Here is a 27,084-nt window from a genome sequence, read left to right on the forward strand (position 1 = left end):
GATCCCAGTCAAGAACTGCCTCTTTAAGAGCAGGCTCAGCATCAGTTAGTCACTGCAACGCCAGGACCCCTTTTGTTTCAGCAGCTCCAAGTGCGTCTTAAGCACTCTTGATATCCAGGCACATCAGTGAATCCAGCTGACGGTTGGTGACCGTCCTGTATTTGTGAACCTGAAACATCTGGCCAGGAGGGCGACGCCTTTCTGGTGAGTGCGGGCACACCCAGCACACTGGAGTACTTCAGTCAAAGGCTGTCAGTAGAGTCCAGTTATATTTTCAGGCAAACTGTCACGTGCCTCTTCCATAGGACCTCTGTTGTTTTTAATGTGTTCTCTGGTCTGTACCTGACCAGCTGTCTGGAAGAACCCCTTGATGCTCTGCGTAGGTCCAGCATTTTCTCTGTGGTAGTGAATCTTGGTGGTCAGCTTAGTTGGATCTGGAGTTGGACCTCTCTGGGTGTGTCTTTGAGAGTGTTTCCAGTGAGGATTACCTAGAGGTGAGGCCCATTGCGTGCGGGTGGCACCGTCCCATAGGCCAGGTGAGGTAAAAGCAGGAAAGGGAGAAAGCCCTGATTTGCACAGGCATCCTCGACGTGAGCCGTCCGTTCAGCTTTGCCTTCCCCATCACGGTGGACTGGCACTGCTGAAACTAGGGTGTAAATAAATGGTTTGTGTCAGGCATTTTGTCGTAGTGCTGAGAAGGTTAACTAACACACCATCATCGTCTTCTCTTTCTTTCTTTTCTTTGCCTTTCTTCCTTTTGTTTTTTGAGACAAGAGTTTCTCTGTGTTATGGCCCTGTCCTGGAACTTCCTTAGTAGACTGGGCTGGCCTTGAACTCACAGAGATACTCAGCCTCTGCCTCGCAAGTGCTGGGATTAAAGGCACGTACCACCACTCCATACTGTTTTAATTTGTGGTGGAAGTTTCCTCATTATAAAAAGTGCGCTTCTGACACCACGAAAAGCTCAGGCTCCTTCCCTGTCCCTCTATGGTCTCACCCCTCTTGCACTATCAGGGGCTGACCAACAGGGAGGGCCCACCTTGTCATTTTGTCTCCCTTTTTGCTTTCTGCTATGGTTGCTGCTAATATTGGAGTCGGCGTTGTCTGGACCACGTTCCCATGGTTGACGAGTGAGGAAAACAGAAAGGTCTTGGTATTCAGTGCCTGGCTCAGGGTACAGCCAGAGAGAGGCACTTTGTTGTTGGAGATGTTCTTCAGCACTCTGTCCTCGGAGTTAGTCACACACCAGGACCCGTCTTAGCCCTTCACAGCTCTACTGCACAGCCCTGCCCTCCTGGAGAGAGTGGTCGCTTCAGGGGCTTTCTTGATTCCTTTGGAGCTTGGTGTAGTATTTGACATGGGAAGTTAGGAAAACAGGAGAACAAACTTCTTTGAGGTAGCTGTACTCAGGCCCCAGAGCGACAGGGGGCTTCATCTGAACCTCAGGTCCCATGGATCCTGGTCTATTAGTTAACACTTAACGTGTCAACTTTCTTATCTACAAATGGGGTGAGTGATGGAACAGACAGAAGAGAAATGAGTGAGAAAGTCTGTGTTCCACGTGTGGATGGTGCCAAACACAGGGATAGCAACAGCACTTAGTGAGTACGTGTGTTTAGTTACTGTCTATAAAGGAGGATTGGTCATGTCACACCTCAGAAGATGCAAATGACGTCTAACGGTGGAAAAGCCGTTCTCTTCCTTTCATGAACAAAGGTGCAATTATGTCTTTTGCGTTTCAGGTTACTTTTACTACCAGACAAAAATTTCTTGGTTTTTTATTTTTTCAAAGTGCCTGAATAGAATTTAGTGTTATGGCTGTTTCTTCGTTTCTATGACTGGCCACTGGCCACCAGGTGGACGTGGTTGTTTGTCCTGCACTCACACAGCATTGCAGCAGGGGTTTGTAGTTCTCATTCCACTCATGCTGATTTATCCTCAGCTTACAGTTCTGGAGGTAGCAGAACTTTCATAGAAAAAGTCCATCAACTTTTTTTGTTAATGTTATTAATTTTTTATTTTTTTGTGTGAACATTCTTAAAAGGGTTCAGTTTGAAATAATTTCAGTCTTAACAAAGGTTTGGAGCACCACGGATTCTCATACACCGTTCACCCAGGTTCTCCAGGGCTGCCTCCTCTCACTGTAAGTACTTTGATGCACATTTCTAAGAGTAAAAGATGTCTTCCTGTGTAACTGTATGTAGCGTTGCTGAACATCAGGAAATTACGTTTGACTGATGATGATGCCCAATTTGCACAGCGTATTCAGAGTTCACGCTGGTCAGTAAGGTGCACGGCACAAGAGAAGAACACGTACATTCTGTTGTCGCTTCTGCTTCTAAGACAGGGTCTTGTTGCAGGGGAAGAGCCACTCATTTGTCCAGGCCACATGGCTAGCTTAGCCCTGAAATAACCACATAGAAACTGTATTAATTAAATCACTGCTTGGACCATTAGCTCTAGCTTCTTATTGGCTAACTCTTACATCTTAATTTAACCCATTTCTATTAATCTGTATATTACCATGAGATCGTGGCAAAGTTCTGGCATGTCTATCTCTGGTGGTGGCTCCATGGCATCTCTCTGACTCCGCCTTCAACCTCCCAACATTCAGTTCCATGTTCCCTGCCTACCTAAGTTCCACCCTATCAACAGCCAGTTTCTTTATTCATTAATGGTAATTACAGCACACAGAGGTGACGCCCACATCAGGGTCTCCTTTAACCTTGTAGCTTTGAACTCTGTAGCTGAACCTGACCCCAAACATCTGATCCTCCTCATCTCCACCTCCCTAGTGTCGAGATTACAGGCATGTACCACCACAGTTGGCTATTTTGTGCATAACTGTGAAATTTTGATGTATTTTTACTAGGTTGAATGGACTTATTTGGAATGCCCATTTCTTAACTGTATTGTGAAAAGATTGTTACTTTATTTTGGGACTGACAGGCCAAAATGGTACCTTACTGTATTTTGAATTTCTATTTTCTCTTAATGAACAAGGGTGAGAACACCACTCTGTGTGTTAAGAAGCACCTGCATTTTTATGTTGGATTAATTTTTGCTTTATTCTTGTATTTTTATTCTTAATTCTTGTACTTTAAAAACTATAGTATTTTCGTATCTTTTTGTGGCACACATTCTTCAGCCCTTTTTATCTGCATGGGAGAAATGTTTTGTGTATATGAAGCTATGTTTTTCAAACATCTTCTGCATTTTGGGCTTTGTGACATTTATACTTCAACAATGTGACAGAAACATGGCTTTCTCTTTAAAAAATTTTAGATTTTTATTTATTTGTGTGTATTAGTGGTGCCTGCATGCTTGTGGGGGGTCAGAGAATTAGAGGAGTTGGCTCTTTTCCACTGTGCGAGTCTTGGGGGTTGAATTTGAGGTTGTTTGGCTTAGCCACAGGTACTTGTTCCTAGCGAGCCTTCTCCCTGGCTCAGAGCTGCCTCCTTTGCCTAGTGCTCTCATACCCAGCAAACCACTCTTCTGTCCCAACACATGTAAGTTGTTCTTTTTACTTGTGGAGTTACAGTGCCACCTTTATGCAGACTGTTCTAGTCTCCTGCTTGGCCATTTCATTTTATATTGATAAGGTATATTCATCTTGGCTTTAGACTTGTTTGTAAAAGCTAACACTAGATGTTGAGTTTTCGAAAATTAACTTTCATCTTGAAGAATGTGATCACTCCCCCAAATGTGTTACTATATCGAGGAGGAAAGCGCTCTCAGGTAGGAAAGCTTACCTCACTAATGCAGAATTGGAAATCTGGATTCAGTTTTTCTTTTTTCCAAACATATACTACTATATTTGAGACAGCCTCTGTACTGTCAGTTTGCAGTCCCTGTTAGATCTATTCCTAGAAATAATAAATTATAGCTTGCCAGTTTTATATTATGTCCTCTTATATACTTAAGTGCATATTTTTCATTTCTGGAAACTCAGTCTGATGGCTCGGGTGACTTCCCAGCTCTAACAACGGCTCCTGTAGTTCCGTTACTACTTCTCTCCCTTCTTTACTCGCTCCCCCATTTTCTTCTCTATCAGAATTATTCTTGCCGAGAATATTATTAGAGAAAATATCTTTATTCCTTGGCATAAATGGAAAATTTTCTGTATTTTATGACCATAAAGAGGAGATGAGAGATTTTCTTTTTTCCTGTACAGACAGACTGAAACTAATTTAAGTTGAAATTTCATTTACCTGACTAAAGTGTATTCTTTATGTGAATTATCTTGTCACTGCTATGGATGCTTGTTTGATTTCACAGGTAAATCTGATTGAAAATATTAAAAGAGAGGGCTAGAGAGATGGCTCAGTGGGTTAAAATGTGTATTGTTCTTTCAGAGGACCCAAGTTCAGTTCCCAACACCCACATTTTGCCTGTATTGGAGCTGCATGAGACCTGACAAACTCTTAAGGCCTCTGGGCACTGAACTTTCATGTACATCTTCTTGCCTCTAAAACACACACACGCACACACACACACACACACACACACAATTAGAATAAAATATTTTCAAAAAGAAAATGCTAGAAGTAAAAATGATTGTGTTTTAGTTCAAGTTCTTGATCTTAATAAATAATTTATTTCCATACATTGTCATTTTTTCCTCCTAGCTTTGGTGTATAAATTTCCCAGATTTACACATGCTGTGTGTGTTTTTGCCTTAACCATTAGTTCCCTATTTTTGCATTAGAGCTTGCCATTTCCAATTTATTTGTATGAGTTTATGCTTGTGGTTTAAGATGGTAAATAAATATCAAGCATCTTTCTCTAAGGTTTCTCTCCTGTCTGTCAGTTCCTGAATAACTACTCTGAGGCTTAATAGTAGTTAGAAACTATTTGGCCTATTAGCTCAGACTTATTAATAGCTAGCTCTTACAACTTAAATTAAGCCATTTCTGTTATTTTACATTTTACCATAGGGCTCATGGCTTATTACCTCACATTTTGCTTCTCTGGTAGCTGCTGGCATCTCCCAGACTCTGCCTTCTGTCTCCCTGTCTCTCTGTTTGGATTTTCTGCCTAGCTATATTCTGCCCTGCCATAGGCCAAAATAGCTTCTTTATTAACCAGTGGTAATAAACATATTCACAGCCTACAGAGGGCCGCCCCAAATCATCTTCTCTTCTGTTCTTGTCCTTCAAGTTGATCGTGGAGTTATTTTTAAATGAATATTTATTAGTTGAGGGTTTCATACAATGTGCTCATCCCCTTCCTTAACTCTATTCCAAACTGCCCCTCCCATTTTCTACCCAGCAGACTTTGTGTCTTTTATTCTTTAAATATTATTTAAATAAAACTGTCTTCCCCTCTCCCAGCAGCTGACAGTTGCTAATAGCTCCGTGGCCAGTGGGTAGGATTTCCTGCCTAGCTTCCATTCCCACACCAGGGTTTAGTCTGCTCTGAGCTCGTCCGTGTTTCATGCAGGCTGTTGTAGCTGCTGACGTCTATGCACAGCTCTGCTGTGTCAGAGCACACGGTTCCTTACCATAGCCCACCACCTCTTACACTCCTTCCTACCCTCCTTCTCCTTTCTCGGTGATCCTTGAGTCTGCAGGGGTGCAGTTCCATTTAGGGATGAGCATTCTTTGGGCTCTTGCTCTGCAATATCATGGAGTCATTGGAGCACACCTGCTTTCCTCTTATCCAGATGGAACGCCGTGCTGTGAGCCCTGATTTATATGTTCCTGTGTGTCCAGTTAGCCACCTTAAGTGGGGCGTTGCGAATTGCTTCCTCATGGAATTTTAGGGCTTCTTTCAAGATTATTATCCTTGATAATGTCCATAATGCAGGACTTTCATTTTTCTGTGATGGATCATGGGTCTTTGACAGAATGCTTATGGCTTCCCATTGACGCAGTGAGCTGCCTCAGCAGGCCTCTCCTGGAAGGATGGGACACTGTAGGACCTCGTCTGGACTATTCCCTTTGCCTTGTCACTGCAGGCTCCATTCGTGAGGAGAACGGGGTACGGTGGCATGTGTGTCCCTACTGCACAAAGGAGTTCCGGAAGCCCAGTGACCTTGTACGCCACATCCGCATCCACACCCACGAGAAGCCCTTCAAGTGTCCACAGTGTTTCCGGGCCTTTGCCGTGAAGAGCACACTGACTGCTCACATCAAAACTCACACTGGCATCAAGGCCTTCAAGTGCCAGTACTGCATGAAGAGCTTTTCCACCTCAGGGAGCCTCAAGGTGCACATCCGCCTCCACACAGGTGTGCACATGCTGGTTGGGGCACAGGAAGTGCAGTGGTGGAACTCTCCAAGGTCTTTCTTCCCTCCTGTCTTCCCATTGATCCTCATGGAAACAAGGATATGGTGGGAGAGTGATTAGAAAAGTAGTGTTTATTTTTTTTAAACATTTATTTATTTATTTATTATGTATACAGTGTTCTGTCTGTCTGTCTGTATGCTTGCTGGCCAGAAGAGGGCGCCAGATCTCATTACAGATGGCTGTGAGCCACCATGTGGTTGCTGGGAATTGAACTCAGGACCTCTGGAAGAGCAGTCAGTGCTCTCAACCTCTGAGCCATCTCTCTAGCCTAAAAGTAGTGTTTATAAATGAACACATTTGCAATGGGTGACCAGACTTTAGCTTTAGACACATCAAACCTTTCTAAGGAACAGACATGTATTCCACAATCTCAGGAGACCTGCAGGCCTTGTCTGGGGCTCCATATATTTGAAAGCAGCCATGTTATTGAGATAAAAATTCAGGAAGTATACAGTTCTAATTGAAGCATTTTTATTGTCTCCTACTCCAAGTTTCATATTCCCTGGCACTCATTCCCAGGGCTCCTGTGCTGGGAGGATGGAGGAGCCTGGGGAAACGAAGATTGGCTTTCTTTGTTATATTCTCGTCCAGGGAATCTTCGTTTCCATTTACTAGTACAATTATAAGAGGAAATTGCTTTTGTAGAGGGAATGTCTTGCCTTATCATTACTACCTAAAGACAATTACCTTTCTCTGCTTGTAAGATACAAGAGAGCAGTTGTTGTCTTAACACGGTGTGTATCCTCTCAGCTGCCTCCCATGAGGAGTGTTGGAGAGATGGGGCTCTCTGGTACAGTTTGGACTTCTTCAGGATGACTTGTTATTTGAATGTACATGTTTTACAGCTTAAGGATCTGTCCTTAAGATAGCATGTGTCTTTTCTTACTTGAAAAGCTATTGTATGGCCTAATATCTATAATAGTACTAATTAAAAGCAAGAAGTAAATAACTGATTCCTAAAACACATGAAACCCTGAATGTGGAACAGCACGTAGTCAAGTCTGAAGTATTTTGTGTGAACATTTTTTGTTGTTACTGACATGTAATTCCTTGAAATAATCCTAAAATGCTCTTTTGTTTTATTAGGAGTTAGACCTTTTGCTTGTCCTCACTGTGATAAAAAATTCCGAACCTCAGGCCATAGGAAGACTCATATAGCTTCTCACTTTAAACACACGGAACTGCGGAAGATGAGGCACCAGCGCAAGCCTGCGAAGGTTCGGGTGGGCAAGACCAATGTTCCTGTCCCCGATATTCCTTTGCAAGAACCAATTCTCATAACGGACTTGGGTAAGATGGATCATGGCGTACTGTGGCTGATCAGATGCTCTTCCTTTGGGGCCTTGTGCGGGGTGTGTCTAAACTACGGTAATGTGCAGGAAGACACGCATAGTATTGATGATGTCTTCACTAGAAATTGCTTTGTTGGGCTAGTATGTTCCACAGTCAAGATTAAAATCTTAAAATACTGCTCAGAATGCGTTTTTGTTTTAGATGAGTAGTATGGAAGGAAAAGTCGTTTCCTGTGGATTCTAGTTAAATAGGTACTTCTGCCTTTAGGGACCCAGGAAGGCAGAGAGGGATTTTCAACACAGAAGACCCAGTGCAAATTGTTACTTGTATCTTTGGATTTCCATGCAGTATGTAGATTCCTGTTCTGGCTGTTCAGTCTTTATGCTGGAAAGAAAAGGAAGTTTGTTTATTATAACTGATAGTATAATTAAGACACGATATGGCTTTATTAGCCAGCCACACACTCCCTTGTCTGGGAAGGACCTTCTTTCTCACAGAAGGCACCAGGCAGCTCTCCAGGGCCTCTTTCTCTCCTTTCCCTTTTTATCAGTGTCTTCCATGTATGCAGCAACCATAGCTCATTACCATCTTTCATTTACCTCCAGTTCCTACTGAGCCCCTTTCCCTCCCAACCAGCCCTCTTCTACTTCTGTGTCTTTATTCTCTGCGGACATCATGCAGGAAGTCACCTGTTGTTCATCTCTGTGTCACAATTGCAGCGCACATGCCATACCCAGAAGTCGTTTTCACAGCAGCTCTCCCCATCTTCCAGGTCCCACGAGAGTCTCTGGATCCTGCATGGGGTGGTATAGATGTTACACTTTTGGCTGAGGTCCAGAAAGTCAGTTATTCGCATCATTTTGACCAATTTTGAGTCTCTGTATGAACTGTTGCAGATCCTAATTCCATTCATGAGGGCTCCACCGCAGTGACTCGTTGTTCATCTCAGGAACTCCCCCTGCTCATTGCTGCCACACTGTAGTTAGATATCAGTGTAAGATTTCCATGGGGGTGCAAGCGTTTGGACTATAGCACTCATTAAGTTTTACAGGTAGATTTATATTTTATGCAGTCTCCATATTAAATAATTTTCCTATTCAAAGTAATCTAACCTGAGCAAGCATAATACCAAATATACCGTGACTTAGTATGACAAGAGTTAAGGGGTGTGTGGAATTAAATCTTAGGTTGATGTAAGTTATAGCCTAACAAGGGGATGATCAATATAGCCCTTATCTCTCTTTAAACACTTATAATTCTTAAAATTATATGTGCTTATGTGTATCTTATGGGATGTATACATGTGAGTGCAGGGACCCCCAGAGGGCCTAGAGCTGGAGTTACAGGTGGTTGTAAGCCACCTGGTATAGGAGCTAGGAACTCAGCTTGAGTTTTTTACAACTCTGTTATGTCCTTGTAACTGCTGAGCCACCTCTCTAAGCCTGATTATGACATAAGAATATGTAACAGGACAGTTGAGAAGAGAAACATTCAAATTCCGAAATATCAGGAGAAAGATCAGTTTAAACACAGTGCATTTCTTCCTTTGTTCCCCTTTGGAGACAGGGTGCCCTCTGTTTCAGGCTGTGGATAACCTTAAACTTGCCACCCAAGAGCTGGGGGCTGTGAGCTTTCATGGTCACTCACAGATCACATGGCATAAGGGGCTGAACCCAGAGCCCTGCATCTTCTCAGTAAGCACTCTACCTTGAACTGCATCCTCAGCCTCATAAGAAGTTTCTTATAGTGATGTCATCTTTTATATTTAAATATGTACTCTTAAAAACACGCATAAAATATGTCACATTCTAAGGTATAGAAAAATGAATAAATTATGAGAAATTAGTATGTGCTATAATCTTTGATTACAGTTAAATGAAAACATAATTTAAAAGCTGTCTAAAATTTATTTATTAAAAGAAAGACTTAAAACAAGTCACCTATCATAAATGGGAATAAACATAAACATAGTGTATGAACTAAAACTGTCCTCAAGAAAGTAAGGCTTTTGAGTCCTTGTTAAAAATAAGAATGAAATACATAGTATTTTTCTTTGAAGATCAGATGACAGAATGGAAAAAGTAGCAGGAAGTTATTAGTGTGTAAAATAATTTAATAGAAAGTAGTGATTTTATAAAACTTTAAAAAATTAATAGTGAAGTAGATAGTATGACTTGTCCTCAACGAACTAAAGGGAAAATGAGAAAACCTATAGGAAATGAAAAAAAAAGCAATGAATATAAATACAAATGAGATTAAAAAGTGTTTGCAGATATTCTACAACTAGTTGAAAAAGCATTTGAAGCATTTGAAAAGTTAAGTGAAATGGCTGTTTTCCTGGTGAGTATCCTCATCAGTATTGTTAAGAAATGGAGACTGCAGATACCACAAATGACAGACAATAGAAGCACATCTCAAACACACTCCACTCTAGTGTGAGTCTGGTAAGCTTTGTGGGAAGTGTAATTGTCCCATTAGATTGTTTCTGAGATAGAAATCAGTTTACATGTTCTGTACTAGCATGGAGGAGTTGGGTTTATTCCATAGTTTACAAAACAATAGACTCTAATATTTTCTTTTCAGGTTACAAATCAGATTAAACAACTTTGGATTTCTTTGTTTTTTGAGACAGAGCTCGCTCTATCTATCTATCTATCTATCTATCTATCTATCTATCTATCTATCTATCTATCTATCTATCTATCTATCTATCTATCTATCGCCCTGGCTATTCTTGAACTTGCTCTGTAGACAAGGCTGTACTTTGGGTTTTCTGACTTCAAGTTTGTGAATCTCTTATTCTACAGAACTTTTCTGAGGTTAAAGTGGAACATTTTGTTCTTTATCTTCACAGATGTAATAGATGGGATTTTCCTTTAGTCTAGACTAAGGTGTTCTATGGAGGCCCCTTGTTTGTTCCTGGCTGCTCAGCCCTAAAATAACTACACAGAAACTGTATTAATTAAGTCACTGCTTGGCCCATTAGCGCTAGCTTCTTATTGGCTAACTCTTACATATTAATTTAACTCATTTCTATTAATCTGTGTATTGCCACGTGGCTGTGGCTTACTGGGTAAAGTTTCGTTTTCTGTCTCCAGCGGGGCTACATGGCTTCTCTCTGATTCTGCCTTCTTTCTCACAGCATTCAGTTTAGTTTTTCCCACCTAGCTCTGTTCTGCCCTGCTCTGCTATGGGCTCAACAGTTTCTTTATTAACCAATGGCATTCACAACATACCACATACTGAGATACTTGAGGGAAACAGTTCTTAGTTATAGTGTTAGCTGCACACTGTAGACTATTGTGACCCTTTTTTTATTCTTCCTCAGTGGATGTGAGTATGTTAGGCAGAGTTGGCTCTTTGGAGGCTCTAGAGAAATTGTGCCTGTGGCGATCATTTCTGATACAAACAGGACAGGGGGGATTTTGGAAGGACATTGTTACTGTTATGTGACCTGTTTAGGAGGTAGATGGGCTATTTAGGTCAGTCTGGTTACATTCAGTATAATGTTTTATACCCAAATTGTTACCTTAGCATTATTAGAATACATTAATATACTGTAACCAAAATTTCACCTCTTACTGAGGGAAGTTGTTCGCTGGTAAAGAACCATATGGTCAAATATTTTTCAGAACTTTTAGAGCTGTGTGAAAACTTAAATTCATTCCCCAGACCTCTCAATACTGCCTTCCCCTATTTTGATAGACTTAAAACCTGGGGTCTAGGGCAGTTGTTAACTTTGCTTTGGGCCATGTGGCTGACTTGACTTAGAACCTGGATATTATGATTTCAAGGCTGGGCTCATGGTGTCACTTGAAGCTCATGTCCTTTCTGTATCCACTTTGACTGGACCCTGGTTCAAGAGCAGTTGTACGTTGGTACAAAGCTCTCTCGGGCTTCACTCAGTTGAGCTAAGTTATGGTTTATAGCACCAGGGATAGTGTTGTACTTGAGCTTCTCCTTTATACTCTAAATGCTTTGCTTTGAAGTTAGGATTTCCTCCCCAAAGTGATTTGAAACAAATGTTTTCAATCAAGTATTTTACACAGATGTAGTAAAAAAAAAAAAAAAATGGGGGGGGGAGGACTAAAGTTTGAAGAATATCCCTTTAATATAAAACTCCCTGCCACCTAGCCCAACGTCCTCAGGATGGCTTTCTTTCTTTCCTTCCTTCCTTCCTTCCTTCCTTCCTTCCTTCCTTCCTTCCTTCCTTCCTTCCTTCCTTCCTTCCTTCCTTCCTTTCTTTCTTTCTTTCTTTCTTTCTTTCTTTCTGTTTTTATTGATTTTTATTGAGTGCTACATTTTTCCCTGCTCCCCTCCCTGCCTCTCCCCTCCCTCCTTCAACCCTTCCCCAAGGGAAGGAACAATGTTATGTCTTAAATTGCTTTGTAGACGTTAGTGGCATTGCTGTAGGGTGAAGATGGATTGGAGGGTAGAGTGTTGGCAAGTGTGTGCTTAATCTTGACATCCGGAGGAACAGTTCAGTCTTCCTCCTAATGTTTCAGATAACTATTCAGTTACTGAAGCTTGAGAGCTAAGTTTCTGCTGAATTGTGTGTGTAGCCCAAAGGCACTATCCCTTTGTGTTTGTTGATGATCAACCCAAGGAAATCCTTTATTTAATAAAAGCGTGTAAATTTTGAAATTCATAGGTCAATAATCTACAAATGTTAATTTATTTTCCTTTATGTGTATATTTTGCCTACATACATGTAGATGTACTACATGTGTGCCTGTTCAGTCTTCTGGAACTGGGTTTGGAGATGGTTGTGAAGTACTGTGTGGTTTCTGGGAACTGAACCCAGGTCCTCTGCAAGAGCAACAATGTCTTATCAACCATAGATACATCTCTTCAGCCCATAGCTAATTATCTTGCAATTCACAAATATCCCTTTAATATAAAACTTTGGAGAAAATACTGACATCTACAGAACAATATTTCATGTTGGAAGTATTTATGTTTTGAGTTTATTATTGTACTATGCCACTATTCATACTGAATACAGAGAGATTTAAAAACCTGACAAAAGTTTTGGATGGACGTATGTAAATTTCATGTCAGTATATGTCTATATTAAAAGTAAATGTAGAAAGCCATTAAATAATGGCTCTGGAATCCAGTACATATTTATAATAATATACACATTCTTCAGTGCCAGAAAATAGCAATTGATAACTATTTCACCATAGGCATTGAAATGACGTGGTTAAGTGGATGACGTAATGAATATGCCTTTGCTGTGACCATGGAGTCTGTAGCACATCAGGGGTCTTGTCTCTGTCTTAAAGCAGATGCCTTTGGCCTGTTAGTAGTAACACTGACAGTGAATTATTCCCACTTTTCTTTGGATTTATAGGTCTTATCCAGCCCATTCCAAAAAACCAATTTTTCCAAAATTATTTTAATAATAATTTTGGCAATGAAGCAGATAGACCCTACAAATGTTTTTACTGCCATCGAGCATACAAAAAGTCTTGTCATCTTAAACAGCACATCAGGTAAGTCGGAGGGGAGGTGGAGATTGAGTACAAGCCCAGAGAGTCTGTGATCTGCTGACGAAGTATTTAGAATGAATGGTATTGCTAGCTTATGGTTAAAATGTTTTATTTGACAAAAAAAATACTAATTTGTGATTTTTTTAATTCTTGAATATTTTCATTCAAATATTTTAGTCAGATATTGTCCCTGAGTTTTTTTTATTCCAGTTATATTTAATGTTTGCAATTTCTAGCATGTTTTATCTTAATTAGAATGTGTAGATGCTCTCACCAGAGCTAACGTCAGTGAACAGTTTTCTGAAAACAGAGCTAGCGGAAGGTTCATGCTCACTCCAGTGCGTGCAGCTCGGTGTCTCTGGCAGGTCACTTAGCTGAGTCTCAGTCTTGCTCACTTAGAAAACATAGAAAGCGAGATCTTTTCTGCATACCTTTAGAAGAGTGAAGTATCTCTGAGTATATACGTGTTAAAATGGGTAATAAATGTATTAAGGTTTTTTCCTGTGTTTTTAGATCACATACTGGTGAAAAACCTTTCAAATGTTCGCAGTGTGGCAGAGGCTTCGTCTCTGCAGGAGTGCTCAAAGCACATGTTCGGACACACACTGGACTGAAGTCTTTCAAGTGTCTGATCTGCAATGGAGCCTTTACCACGGGTGGCAGCTTACGACGACACATGGGCATACACAACGACCTCCGCCCATACATGTGTCCCTATTGCCAGAAAACATTTAAGACTTCACTAAACTGCAAAAAACACATGAAAACCCATAGGTAGGTATAATGCTGATATACCTGCTGTTCAAGTATCTTCATAATTCCCAGATGGGGTGGGAAGCAGTTAAGAAGTAATTGTCTTTGATGCCTGTATTGTTATTTCTAACTGAGAGTGATATTGGGTCGAGAAGTTTGGCTGTCTTTGCTTAGGGATTTATGAGACCCATAGACGGTAGCATGAATTTATGTACATATTTTTTTTCTTTTTGAGCCATCCCAGAACCTCCAATAATTGACTAGAATCTTGCTATGCTGATACAAAGTTATGTATGTATTTTTAAAAAAAATATTTTTTTTGAGCCAGGTGTGATGGCTCATGCCTGTAATCTAAGAACATGAGAGGCTGAGGGAGAAAGTATTGTTGTCAATTCATGACCAGACCGGGCTAGAGAGTGAGACCCTGTCTCCAACAAATAAAGAAACCAAGCCAACTATAATGCATGTGTGCATGGACACACGCACACACGCACACACACACACACAGACACACAGGGACCAGGCAGTGGTGGCACATACTTTTAATCCCAGAACTCGGGAGGCAGAGGTAGGAGAGTCTCTGTGAGTTCAAGATCAGCCTGGTCTTGAGCGAATTCCGGGATTGGCTTCATAGCTACTGGGAAATTCTGTCTCAAAAAAAAAAAAAAAAAAGAAAGAAAGAAAAAAAAAAAGAAAAGGAAAAGGAAAAGAAAAAGAGAGAGAAAACAGGATCTCCCTGTGTAGCTCAGGATGGCCTCGCAGTCCTGATTGCTGGGATTACACATATGGATACCACCATACCCAGTTAACATTTTTACTTTTAATACTAAGGCAGTCTAATAGGCTAAATGCCTTACTATATACTGTCTTTTAGAGCTGGTAGTCAGAGGCTAGCCCTAACAATAGATGGTGAAGATTTTTAATAAGAAGCCAACTTCACCCAAAAGCCTTCGTATTAGGAATTCAACAAGGGGTTAATCCATTGAACAAATCAGATCCTCCTAATCTAGTCATTTCCCCAGAGTCTCACTTCTGGGCACTGCTGTATGGGAGACGAAGTTCTCAGAACATGACTTGAGATATCCATACATGATACCATACCACAAAACCTGTCTGCCCTGGACCAAGAGTCAGCAGCTTGCAGGATTGCTTTTAAAGGCGTGGGGTTTGTTTTGAGACCTTGGTTCACTCTGTAATACAGGATGACTTTGAACGCACAGCAGTTTTCCTGTATTAGCCTCCTAAATGCTGAAATTACAGGTGTCCACTATTGTTTTGGCTTTTTAAACCTCAAGATTTTGTTGCATGTGCTGTCCTACCTGTCTCTTCTTGCCTTCAAGTCCTGTGATTGCTGACAGCAACTGATAGTAATAGGGTTTCCTTTTAGAAGTATAAAGTAGTTAGCTATTGTCACACCATTACTTCAAAATGAAATAATTGAAGAATAAAAAAGCTATTTTAGCAAATGGCATCTTTCACAGACGCTATCTATGCTGTTGCTAGTGTCTGCTTTATGAGTTGTTGCTGCTTTCCCAAAGATACGAACTAGCCCAGCAGCTCCAGCAGCATCAGGAGGAGTCCTCCATAGACGACAGCACAGTGGACCAGCAGAGCATGCAAGTGTCAGCTCCCATGCCTGTGGAGATTGAAAGTGCGGAACTGCAGCAGACCCCAGAGACTGTGCCAGCAGACCCTGAAGCTATACTGGAACTGGGGCCCCAGCATGTGGTAGGCGCAGAAGATGCGGAACTTGGACAGCAATTGGCAGATGAGCCTTTGGAAGCTGACGAAGGTAACGCTTGAGGAGCTTCAGCTTCTCTGATGATCCCAGTGGTCTTGTGGTCCTTGGACTCAGTGTGATCTCTGTTGTCTTCTCTTTGGTGCTGGGGCTAATAAACAGAACTGTGTGCAGGCTAAGCATCTATCTCTGAGCTACATTAGCTGTCCTGCTTGCCTTCTTAAAGTCACAATTTGTGCTAAGTATGTATATGCTAAGTATGAAGCTGTGATATTTGATATTATCTTAACTGATAATGATTAGCTTATTTTAGGGATTTGGTGATTTTTGTTCTTGTTTTTTTCTGATGTGGCTCAGGGTTGTTGTCTGTTGTAAATACAAAGCAATCTGACTTCTTGGTGGCAAATTTTTAAATTACTTGAAATTTTAGGCTTACAGAAAAACTTACTGTCCACATTTTGTTCTTCTGATTTGTACTAGACAAATATGTCAGCATGACCTTCTATGTGCCTGTCTCTGTGCCCATATAAAACATATTCATGGCTTATAGAAAGAGGACCTTTTATGCGGGTTTTTATAAACTTCTTTTGATATATTGTCAACATTTTTTTCTTTTAGCTTTTAGATTCATGAGTAATCTGTGACAAGGACTCCATGTAGACTCCCGGGCACAGTGAGGCGGGTTCCTGGTAGAGAATGTAGAGCAGCACGCTGCTGTGTTTCATCGGCAGTGCTGGTCAGCAGAAAGTGGTAGCTGAGCCACATTCATGTGCTCATTGCCACCGACGTCTGCATCCCAACAAGCTTTCATCTTACCAGCCGTGCTGGTAGACAGTTGCTGGCTGATTTATGATTTTGTTCTGTGGCTGTCCTAAAATTTATTTAGTCTGTTAACAGGAATGTACATGTTTTATCCCCTATGATGCCTGAGTTTTACATAATTACCAAGTATAGCTGGACTTTAGAATATTTCATTATATATATAACTTTTTAGAACAATATTACCTTCCTCTTGTGTTTCTAAAATGAGAGGACTAATTTTTGAAAACTCACTAGAATACTTTTAGATGGGTCAGCAGATGGTTAATGACTTTAGACAGTGTGCACTTCTTTCTCTTTGCCCTTAGATGGCTTTACAGCTCCCCAAGATGCTCTCCCAGGACACATGGACCAGTTTGAAGAGCAAACTACTCCACAGCAGTCTTTTGAGTCTGCAGGACTCTCACAAGGTCAGTGTGAATTTCAGTGAGCCTGCAAACCAGCTGGCCTCTGCTGGGTTTAGTTTGTAAATTTGTAAAACTTTATGATTTAAACCGATAATTGTAATCATTTATGTTTTTAAACAATGCTTTATAATCTCATCTCCTTAAAAAAATGACTTGCATCCATTTTATGAAGGGTCTCCATCTCAGAGAAGGCGATGGGTTGGGGTGGAGATCTGGTGAGAACTGGTGTTCATAGCTGCAGTATAAAGCCTGCCTAGTACCAGACAACTTAGAGCTGCTAGAACATCACCCTGATCTTGACTCTCATTCAGGAAGCAGAAATGCCTAAATGTCTTTTCCTCATGAATTGATTTTCACCTATGGTATGATTGACATGTGCTGTAGAGCTCCTGTACCTCATGTCTTTCAGGTTTCACAGTCACCGACACATACAGTCAGCAGACTCCATTTCCAGCTGTGCAGCAACTGCAGGATTCTAGCACACTTGAGTCCCAGGCCTTATCAACGAGTTTCCACCAGCAAAACTTACTGCAGGTCCCAAGCTCCGATGCCATCGATGTGGTGAGTATGTGCAGAAGGGCCGAGCAGCTCCTTATCCAGCAGATTTCTCTCTGTCTTGTGCTGTAGTCATTTCGGATGCATGTGCTTACTGTGGCTTAGTACATCCCGGGTTAGTACAGGGGATGCATCACATGCAGCACACAGAACCATCTTTTTTCTGAAAGCATTTTAACTGTACTTCATCTGATTGACACTGTGGGTAGCTTTGCCATTTTGATTAAGCCAGGAATTTACTAGTATGTTGTATAAGAAGTTGAAGAATATTACTTTAAGCACAAAATGTATTTTTTCTTGTAGAATCATAAATGTTAGAAGGAAAATAAAATTCATTCTGATATGTTAAAAATGAATACAATATAAAACATTATTTCTTTAAGTAATCGGTTTCCTTATAACATTTTCAATCATAATTAAATTTTTCCTCTTAGAGACCCTGAGATGTTTGTTTGATTTTTTTTTCTTTTGCAAGTTTTTAAGTAGTGTTAAAAATGTCAGACAAATTCAATAGTTACCTCCTTAAAACTCTACGAGTGTTAGTAGTAAGCATGAAAAATCGGAGCATTTTGGGTTTTTTAGCAAGGATGTGGAGTGCACGCATGGCTGAACTTTACTGCACATCCCCCTGAATAGACTTTTGCCTCCTTAGTACAGGTGACGTAGTAAGATGGTACTTTGTCTAATTTGGTCATGGACGTTGGGTGAACAAGTAAGAAAAAAATCTGGCTTCCACTGTCTTTCAAGAGTGTTTATAGTCTATCCTTTAGTTATCCAGGTACACTGAAGTCTCGTTTGCTCTCTGTCCAGTGTGCGTAGGTTGTATTTTGAAGTCAGAAAGCATTGACTAGGCTGGTGTCGTGCTACTGAGCTGCTGTGAGCTCTAGTCCTTATGTCAGAGTAGGGGTCAGGGTCACTGCTCTTTGGTCCTGTCTCTGAGAGGTAGAGGTGACTTCTTGTCCCTTGGGCTCTTGAGCCCAGAAAGTCTCACCCTTCTCAGAAAGTAGCGAATTTCTTCACACCACTGTGTTACTTCCTACTGCTCCAACAGCATACTTCAGGGAACTAACTTAGAAACAGGAAAGGGTTTATTTTGCTTCACAATTTCAGAAATTTTAGTTCATGAATTATTGGCTCTGTTGCTTTGGGGCCTGTGGCATGGCAGAATGTCATCCTGGGGACATATGTGGTGGAGAGAAATGCTTACCTTGCGGCATTGGAAGAAAGTTGGGGGTTCCAATTTCCCCTGTAAGGGCATGCCCTCAATAGCAATATTCTCCAAGTGGGTCCACCCCACAAAGGTTCATGTATGTATAAACTTTGCCCTGAAGTGAGTTATTAATCAGGCATGAGGATCACAGCTATAATCCTAACACTTGGGAGGCTGAGCTAGAATGATCGTAAGTTGATCAAGTTTGACAGGCTAGCCTTGGCTAACTAGACTTGGACTCTGCCTCAATCAATCTATAAATAAATACTTTAATAGAAAGTAAATACAATGCTGGGCATGGTGGTACGCGCCTTTAAGCCCAACACTCGGGAGGCAGAGGCAGGTGAATTTCTGTGAGTTCAAGGCCAGCCTGGTCTATAAAACGAGTTCCAGAACAGTCAGGGCTGTTACACAGAGAAACCCTGTCTTAGGAAAAAAAAAAAAAAAGAAGAAGAAGAGAAAAAAGGAAAACAAGAAACATTCTTAATCATATCTATGGCAAAAAACGTACACTTTGTCTTTTCAGACTACTACCATGGACTACTTGTGGTCTTTTTTTCCTTGGAAACTATAGTGTGAGCATTTATATCTTTGTTTCTCTTGAGTCGTCCTATGCTTATTATAGATAGTCATTGTTCTTGCTTTATATTTCTGATCATTTTAGGCAACTCGTTTGCTTCCAGAGTCATCTCAAGAGGATCTGGACCTACAGCCACAGCGTCCACAGTTCCTGGAGGACAGCGAGGAGCAGAGCAGGCGCTCTTACAGGTGATCACTGCTCAGATCCAGCTCCCAGGCTGAGTGCTGACTGCACGCCTGCAGTGGGCAAGTGCTCTCAAGCTGTTTTCTCAGACTGAAGTAGGTTTCACCACCTTTATCATTTATAAAGGAGCCAGGAGGTTGTTCATGTTGTGCTTGAGTAACGATTAAATCAAATACGGTCACCTGGTGAGTTATAGCATTTATCAATTTCAAAATAATACATTTAAGATTACAAAAGAACTCGATCATTAATTGTCGTTGCCTCTGTTTTGTACTGCCTGCTCTGTGCCCTGGGTGTGGAACAGTGCTATGGTTTATCTAAGAAACTGACCACTTGGTGAGCGTGCTAAAGCTGCTTTGTTCCCCTCTGTTGCTAGGTATCTGGCTGCTGAGCAGTCATGCTCTGAGTGAACAGGGTCTGAGTTTTCTGTGTTTTGTTTATAGATGTGACTATTGCAACAAGGGCTTCAAGAAGTCCAGCCACTTGAAGCAGCATGTGCGCTCACACACGGGGGAGAAACCCTACAAGTGCAAGCTTTGTGGGCGTGGTTTTGTTTCCTCTGGCGTCCTCAAGTCTCATGAGAAGACACATACAGGTTACTGTCTGTTCCCTGTAGAAAAATCCTATAGACTAAATGGTCTTTAGTGTCTTATTATTTCACTTCGTACAGTGTTTTTTCAAGGTTCATCTGTGCTATAGCATGTATTAGTACTGTGATTCTTTTTACGGTCTGTAATACTGCATTAGACAGATAAGTCAAGCTTAATTTACCTATTTATTAGTTTTACTGTTTCACTTCTGTGAACAATTCTATGTAGACATGACTTTATTTCTCCATCAAGGGCCATAGGAATAACCCTTTTTAGGGTTGGGTATGGTTCTGGGATGGTGATTATTGGGGAATACTTGCTTAGCATGTGTTCAAAACACTGCAAAAGCAAGCCCACCTGTAAACTTTCAAGCTCAATCAAACTTTTCCAGGCAACCATTTTCCATTTTGCCAGAAAATGTATGAAGGTCCTGATTCTTCCTCATCCCATCAATGCATTGTTTTGTGTTTCTCTTTGATGTCACCATACTTGGGTGGGAAGCATTCACTTGTTGGGGGTATGATTTATGTATCTTGAGTGGCTCATGGTGTTGAGTTTGTTACCGTGTACTTGTTAAGAATTGTTTGTTCTAATCATTCTCTCATTTTAAAGTTAGGTTATTTGTTTTATTATCATCAATTTTGTAAAGAGTTAAAAATAGAGCCTGAACATTAGATCTTTCAGATACATACTTTATGATTAAATAAACAGAACACATTCTGTTTAATATATTACACATATTTAGCTTCAGTATGTATTCTGTATAATGCTTTATTTGAAAATGATGGTGCACCACTTACAAATGCACAGAGGATGAAAAGTCAGTGAATGTGTCTCTTGCTGACTAAGGGGTGATTTTAGTGGTACATAGGAAGAACTGTTCTGGAGGCAGAGATAGCCCGTCCGTTGAGGGAAGGCAGGATCAGTCTAGGTGCTTTTGAGACTCTGTTCTGTCAGACAGGGTCTGCAGCACTGAACTCCATTAGAAGTGAGGCCATGGAAAGGCTTCACAGGTCCTTCCTGGGTCTGACTAATAAACTGTGGCTGCAGCTCCAAGATGGATCCATAGAAGCATTTTAAGGGTCCTGTCTACAAACAAGCCCCAGCTGAGATGTCAAAGGTGGGGAGAGTGTAGTCTTGGCTTGTTGTGGGCATTAGTGAGGTCTGGTAAGACATGCTCTGCCATTGTTCATGTCTCTGATGGTATCCAGTCAAAACCCTGAACTGTGAGCAGGATAAACTCCTCGTGTTACTTGTTTGTCCTGAATGCCCATGATTCCGGGATAATGAAGTGGCACGTTCCCTGCCTGCTTTGTCTGTTGGTACAGGAGTCAAGGCCTTCAGCTGCAGCATCTGCAGTGCCTCCTTCACCACCAATGGCAGCCTCACGCGGCACATGGCCACACACATGAGCTTGAAGCCTTACAAGTGTCCGTTCTGCGAGGAGGGCTTTCGCACAGCGATTCACTGTAAAAAGCACATGAAGAGACACCAGGCAGTCTCATCTGCAACCTCAACAGCTGCAGACACAGAGGGAGGAGGTAGTTTCTGTTTTGGATTGAAAGTTTACTGGTCAAATGCCAATTTAGTTATAAGTTACAAATTGATTTGAATATTGCAGTTTTACAAATTAAGCTTAGTAGTACCTTGACTTTTTAATTTTAGAATGTGTTATTGAGTGGACATGGTATGTGTATGTGGGTGTATGTGCCATGCCACGTATGTGGAGGTCAGAGGACAGCTTTGTGGAGTTGATTCTCTCTCCTTCTACCTTCACATGGGTCCTGGAAATTGAGCTTAGGTTGCCAAGCTTGTGCAGCATGTACTTTTACCTGCATCGGAGAGGCCCTGAATTAATATAATTACAGTTTATGTCTCTCTATAGTTTATTTTCTGAATATGAAAGTCCATATGCCCTTTGAGAAAAAAATCCAGAGACTCACAATGAAGTTGTTCAGCTTTCCCGGTCACCATGCACTGACGTGGCTTCTGATTCAGCATGTGCCCTTGCAGCTACACTCAGCATGGACGTGTGTGGAGTTCATTCTAACTTGTGATGCTGCACTGTACTTTATAGTGCACAGAGCTTTGTGTATTTGACATAGTGAGCACAGATGTGTACAGATGCATCCCTGTAGTTGTATTTATTATGATGTGCTGTAGATGAATGCAGAGCTAAGTTTGATTTCCCCTGGCCAGAGCTATGCTCAGTGTCAGATTGCATTACTTCATTTAATTCACATTCGGCAGTGTGTGGTTGGAGAGACCAATCTTATTTCCTACCAAACATTACTCAGGTTAATTTGCCCAAATCCTAAACCTTAAGCTTATGACTCTGCTGCTTCTGTTTATTGGCTGGCGTCCTTTTAGTAAATTCCACAAGTGAAGTTGGTGTTAGAATGTGCATGTTTTAATTTCACAAGTGATACCAGCACACAGCAGTGTCATGTTTAGTGAGTGTAGTTATCATAGAGCCATGTAGTGTGTGTGTGTGTGTGTGTGTGATTTTTGTTGTGTTAATAGCTGGTACTGTTACTGAACAGTGGTGCTCAGTGTCATGCCCATGCCATTTACGGTCTTTAGGTCAGTACTCAGAGATGAGATATGCGGAGGAAGTGTTTGCTTTCTTCTTAGTTGGTCATCTACCCCTGGGGTTATGAGTCAGACCCTAGGATCTGAGAGTAGTGTAGATTCGTCTTACAGTTTGGAAAGTGAGTCTTTACAGTTTGCCTAAACCACCTTAATTGCAAACGCCTTGACTTCAGTGTTACAAAGCAGTTATTCAGTCAGCTTCATAGCAGACAGTTCTTAGGACGTGGGCTTCTGGCTGTCTGTGTTTGTTAAGTAGTTCCATATGTAGTGCTTTGGTGTGCCTTTGTCTCCAGTAGTTCCATTCTGTCATGAGAGCCAAGGAATCGCGAAAAGCTACTCAGTTTTCCTTCCTGCAAAGTATCAGACACTACGCAAATCCTGTAGGCTAGCATGAATAATGTTGCAGCCAGTCACATGTTCCTTCTTAGCAGTTAAGAAAGCAAAGACACTGGGGACAGGAGAGATGGCTCAGAGGGTAAGAGCACTGGCTGCTCTCCAGAGGTCCTGAGTTCAATTCCCAGCAACCACATGGTGGCTCACAACCATCTGTAATGAGATCTGGTGTCGTCTTCTGGCCTGCAGGCAGAACACTGTATACATAATAAATAAATAAATCAATCTTTTTTTTTTTTAAAGAAAGCATAGATGCCATTAAGTCAATATTACAATTGCTATGTGGGTTCCTTTTAGGACTTTGTCATACTGCACTAATATTTACAGACACTGATGAGTCTTCTTGTTTTCTTCTCTTACCTGTGGTTTACTCTGCCCCACCGGTGTTCGTGAATGGCTTTTAATTCCTTCACATTTGGAGTGGTTAGCCATTTGGCTTTACTTGAGCCATCTTCTATTTTTACTATGTATTTTGCTTAACTTTATTGTCTTTTCCTCATTTATGACTTTTTCTATGTGGATCTATATATATATATATCTTGGTTAATTGAAAAATTTTAACACAATCATCTCCATATTTCACTGTCAAGTGTTGGTGGGGGCCACTAGCTATTAAATTTTCCTAAAGCTTTCAGAGTTTACAAGTGTATTAGGAAATTTTTATTTGTGGTATTTTCTTCTTATAGAACTTTTCTGAGTAGAAATTGAATTTCTGGGCTCTGTCTTCCATGACCGATCCCCTTTCAGCCCGTCTCCTTCCTGTCTGTCCCATCTTTTCTTGCCCATTGTATTCTAGAGCATCAGTCAGTGGTTTCTCACACCTCCCCTAGTTGTGCTTGTGCTGGATTTAAGTGTTTCAGCCCTAAGCCCCTGGCCCGCAGTCCTATTCTCGCATTTTCATAGCAGTTTGGTCTTTTCTGCAGCTGGAACTTAACCTTGTAACAAGGGAATGTATGCGTGTATGCATTTTAAGTTTGTAGTCATTCTCATCAAACTGAGGGTTCTTTGCTAGTTTCTTCACCTTTGACTTTTGAGCATCTGGCTCTATTCACCTAGTAATCAATTGTGTCCCATGGTCCTATGTGAATATCTACAAATCCTGGTGGGTCTGTGGACTTGGGTGGTTTTTAAGCTTCTGGGTCTGTAAGCTGGCAGAAGCTGGCCTTCAACCACTGCAGATTCCTGGGCCCTCCTTCACTTGTCTTCCTTCTCCCTGGTCATACAAGTCCCCATTAGCCCCAATTGGAAAAGCAGCTGTTTGCTGTCTGAAATGTGGCTTAAAGACATCACTAGTACTAACCTTCCATGCTCCCCTTCATTTTCTCATGTTAATGGAGAGTCTGAACCCTTTCCCCATGCTTTTCACAGACACGTGTGTGGAGGACGAGGAAGACAACTGTGACAGAAGTGCATCCAGAAAGCCGCGCCCTGAGGTCATCACTTTCACAGACGAGGAGACAGCCCAGCTGGCCAAGATTCAGCCCCAGGAGAGTGCTACAGTGTCTGAGAAGGTCCTGGTGCAGTCAGCTGCAGAGAAGGACCGCATCAGTGAGATGAAGGATAAGCAAGCAGAGCTTGAGGCCGAACCCAAGCATGCCAACTGCTGCACATACTGTCCTAAGAGCTTCAAGAAGCCCAGTGATCTGGTGAGGTGAGGATGCTGTCACTTGTATACAGAGCTCTTGCAGACTTGAAAGTGGACTCTGATGCTTTTCACTCCGGTATGGGAAGTTTTATATGGAGTACGTTGTTCCAAACCTGCATCGACTTGGTAGTGAGCTCATGTAGAATGGTGGTTAATGACTTTGTTGCTTACGCATCTTCCTGTATGATTGTGATGGAAGCAGAAAATTAACCAGCTTAATTGCAGAGCATAGAGTGCCAGGCTGTGCAGGTATGGAAGACTGGCAGATAACTTCTTACAGAGTGAAAACCCAGAACAGACTAGAGACCACCAGATGTCATAGGTCAAGCCGCTAACTGATGACTGATGTGCATATATAGCAGAGTGGTTAAGAACTTGGTAAGATTTCTAGGGCTGTGTAGAGGAAAAAAGCAAGCCATATCTAGTTGTTGCCATCTAATCTGTAGTCATGACACAAAGCTTGGCTCTAGGAGATCATAGAGCCAGGAGGTGAGGCGCACAGAGCACCTTAATAAACAGCAGAGCTATAAAGACTGTAGTTAGTGCACCATGTGTAGACTGCACTTGCTGTTATACAGTGAAGCTTAGATGTTTTATTTGGCCAGATTTAATCAGAAATACTAGCTTATGATTTTTATTTATATGGTTATAAGTTTATGAAGTTGTTTATAAATATGTATTAGTTAAAAATAAAATTCCTTAATTAGAAATGTTTTTAATAGGCATGTTAGAATCCATACTGGCGAGAAGCCATATAAGTGTGATGAATGTGGGAAGAGCTTTACTGTGAAGTCCACACTAGATTGCCACGTGAAGACTCACACGGGTGAGTAGGGCCCCTCAGCATGCAGATTCCTTGGGCTGTGTGTGAATGTTTTCTACACAAATGCTTCTAAATTGCAGAGAACTCAAAATTAGGAACTATGAAAAAATAGATTAAAAAGTTTTTTTTATTCCTGACGTAAGGAAAATAAAACTATTAAAGGGATGAAGGGATAAAACATCAAAAATCAAATTACGAGCTAACTGTCTTCTTACTTGGGCTTTCTGCTCTTCTTTCACAAGGTTCCCATAGAGATTCACTTTGCTGGGACTTGGCTAGTCTGCTGACAGTTACCAGGTTATAGTATCTTTTTATGTGAGGAGAATCTCATCAAGGGGAAAATGGTGTCTTGTTTCCTTGGCTTTTTTCTTTACCTGACTTGAGGATATGAAAATTGGTTGTTTTAAAAGCACAAATCTTTGCTCCTTGAAGTCTCCTGTTAGAAGAGTGATTCTCAGCCTGTGGGTTGTTGACCCCTTTGGGGGTCAAATGGCCCTTTCCCAGGGGCTGCCTAAGATCATTAGAAAACAGAGGTATTTACATTATAATTCATAACAGAAGCATCATTACAGTTGTGAAGTCTTAATGAAAAGAGTTAGGGGTCAGCACCATTTAAGGAACTATATTAAAGGGTTGCAGTGTTAGGAAGGTTGAGAACTGCTGAATTAGAAGGCCTCTTCCCTGAGCCATAGACATCTTGCATGTGACATGAGGCTAGTAGTTGCATAGTCCCCAACTCCATTGAGATTTTATTTGTATTAAGGCATAACTAGCCATTAGTGTGTTTGGCATGTTGAGACACAGGAACTCTTCAGTGAATGTCAGACATCATTACTGTGGGCCACTGGGGAGCATTGGTTATGAGTTTGAACAAGTAAGTACAAACAGAATTTCATATGCTTATGTTGATGTGAAGTTCTGTGATTCTTTCCTGATGGATTATTATTGACAGCTAAAGAGGGATAAACTCATTTATTAAGACTTTATCATATGCAGTTGTTTCATCAGGTTCCCAGTGTCTCTTATGTTTTGCTATGAACTTGCTGAGGGTGGAGAGGCTTACTTTGCTCAGCTCAGAAGACCCAGGTCCAGTAAACTATTCACATGCTAGGTGCCCAGTTGTTCCTCTAGATCAACATAGCTGTTCCAGGCTAAATGGGGTGGGAGTTCAGCTTAGGCTATGTAGGCAAGAAAAACTGTTTCCCCCTTTGGAATGACAAGGTGACTTTTGGAGACCCCAGAGCAATATAGGATCACAGACTTACTAATGCCACTTTGAGTCTGCTTGATTATCCCTGGTAAAGGGTGGCACTTACTTCCTGGGTTTCTGATCCTGAGCTCTTCTAGGGCAGTTGTTGTCAGTGGCATTTGTACCTTGGTGGCTTTTATTATGCAGATGATGATGAGAAGAACCCGAACAAGACACTGGACACAGGGCCTCTGGGCTCAAGATGGTATTCCTCACGCACACTCTTCCAAGTGAGCTGCTGTCTGTGATGGCATGTCTCTTTCCAGTAGACCCTGAAATCCTAAATGACCTCTGTACAGAAATAAAACTGACTCAGGGCTAAGTCTTCTAATGAAAGTAAATGAAATGTTTCAGTCAAGATTCTATGGAATGTAGTGATTTCAGAGTACAAAGTCTCAGAGGGTTGATTGTAGATTGTGGACAGGAAGATTTCTGCAGGTTCCTGTGTTGTCATAACATTTTTGGTTG

General features: G+C 41.3%; 1 protein-coding gene across 6 annotated transcripts in view; it reads left to right on the forward strand.

Moving 5' to 3' along the window:
• Positions 1 to 27,084, forward strand: part of Znf236 (zinc finger protein 236) — a 93,368-nt gene that overhangs the window by 38,293 nt on the left and 27,991 nt on the right. For all 6 annotated transcript variants that reach the window (XM_050165007.1, XM_050165005.1, XM_050165003.1 and 3 more), the window contains 12 exons: positions 5,960 to 6,232; positions 7,378 to 7,581; positions 12,941 to 13,082; positions 13,593 to 13,853; positions 15,371 to 15,624; positions 16,698 to 16,799; positions 17,206 to 17,357; positions 19,226 to 19,329; positions 19,768 to 19,919; positions 21,243 to 21,455; positions 24,268 to 24,550; positions 25,267 to 25,370. In XM_050165007.1, the coding sequence (XP_050020964.1) occupies positions 5,960 to 6,232; positions 7,378 to 7,581; positions 12,941 to 13,082; positions 13,593 to 13,853; positions 15,371 to 15,624; positions 16,698 to 16,799; positions 17,206 to 17,357; positions 19,226 to 19,329; positions 19,768 to 19,919; positions 21,243 to 21,455; positions 24,268 to 24,550; positions 25,267 to 25,370 (2,244 nt within the window). The remainder of the gene's footprint in view (positions 1 to 5,959; positions 6,233 to 7,377; positions 7,582 to 12,940; positions 13,083 to 13,592; positions 13,854 to 15,370; positions 15,625 to 16,697; positions 16,800 to 17,205; positions 17,358 to 19,225; positions 19,330 to 19,767; positions 19,920 to 21,242; positions 21,456 to 24,267; positions 24,551 to 25,266; positions 25,371 to 27,084) is intronic.

The sequence above is a fragment of the Alexandromys fortis genome, unplaced genomic scaffold (assembly GCF_014885135.2).
Source record: "Alexandromys fortis isolate MF-2015 unplaced genomic scaffold, M_Fortis_MF-2015_v1.1 scaffold_160, whole genome shotgun sequence".
Lineage (NCBI taxonomy): Eukaryota > Metazoa > Chordata > Mammalia > Rodentia > Cricetidae > Alexandromys > Alexandromys fortis.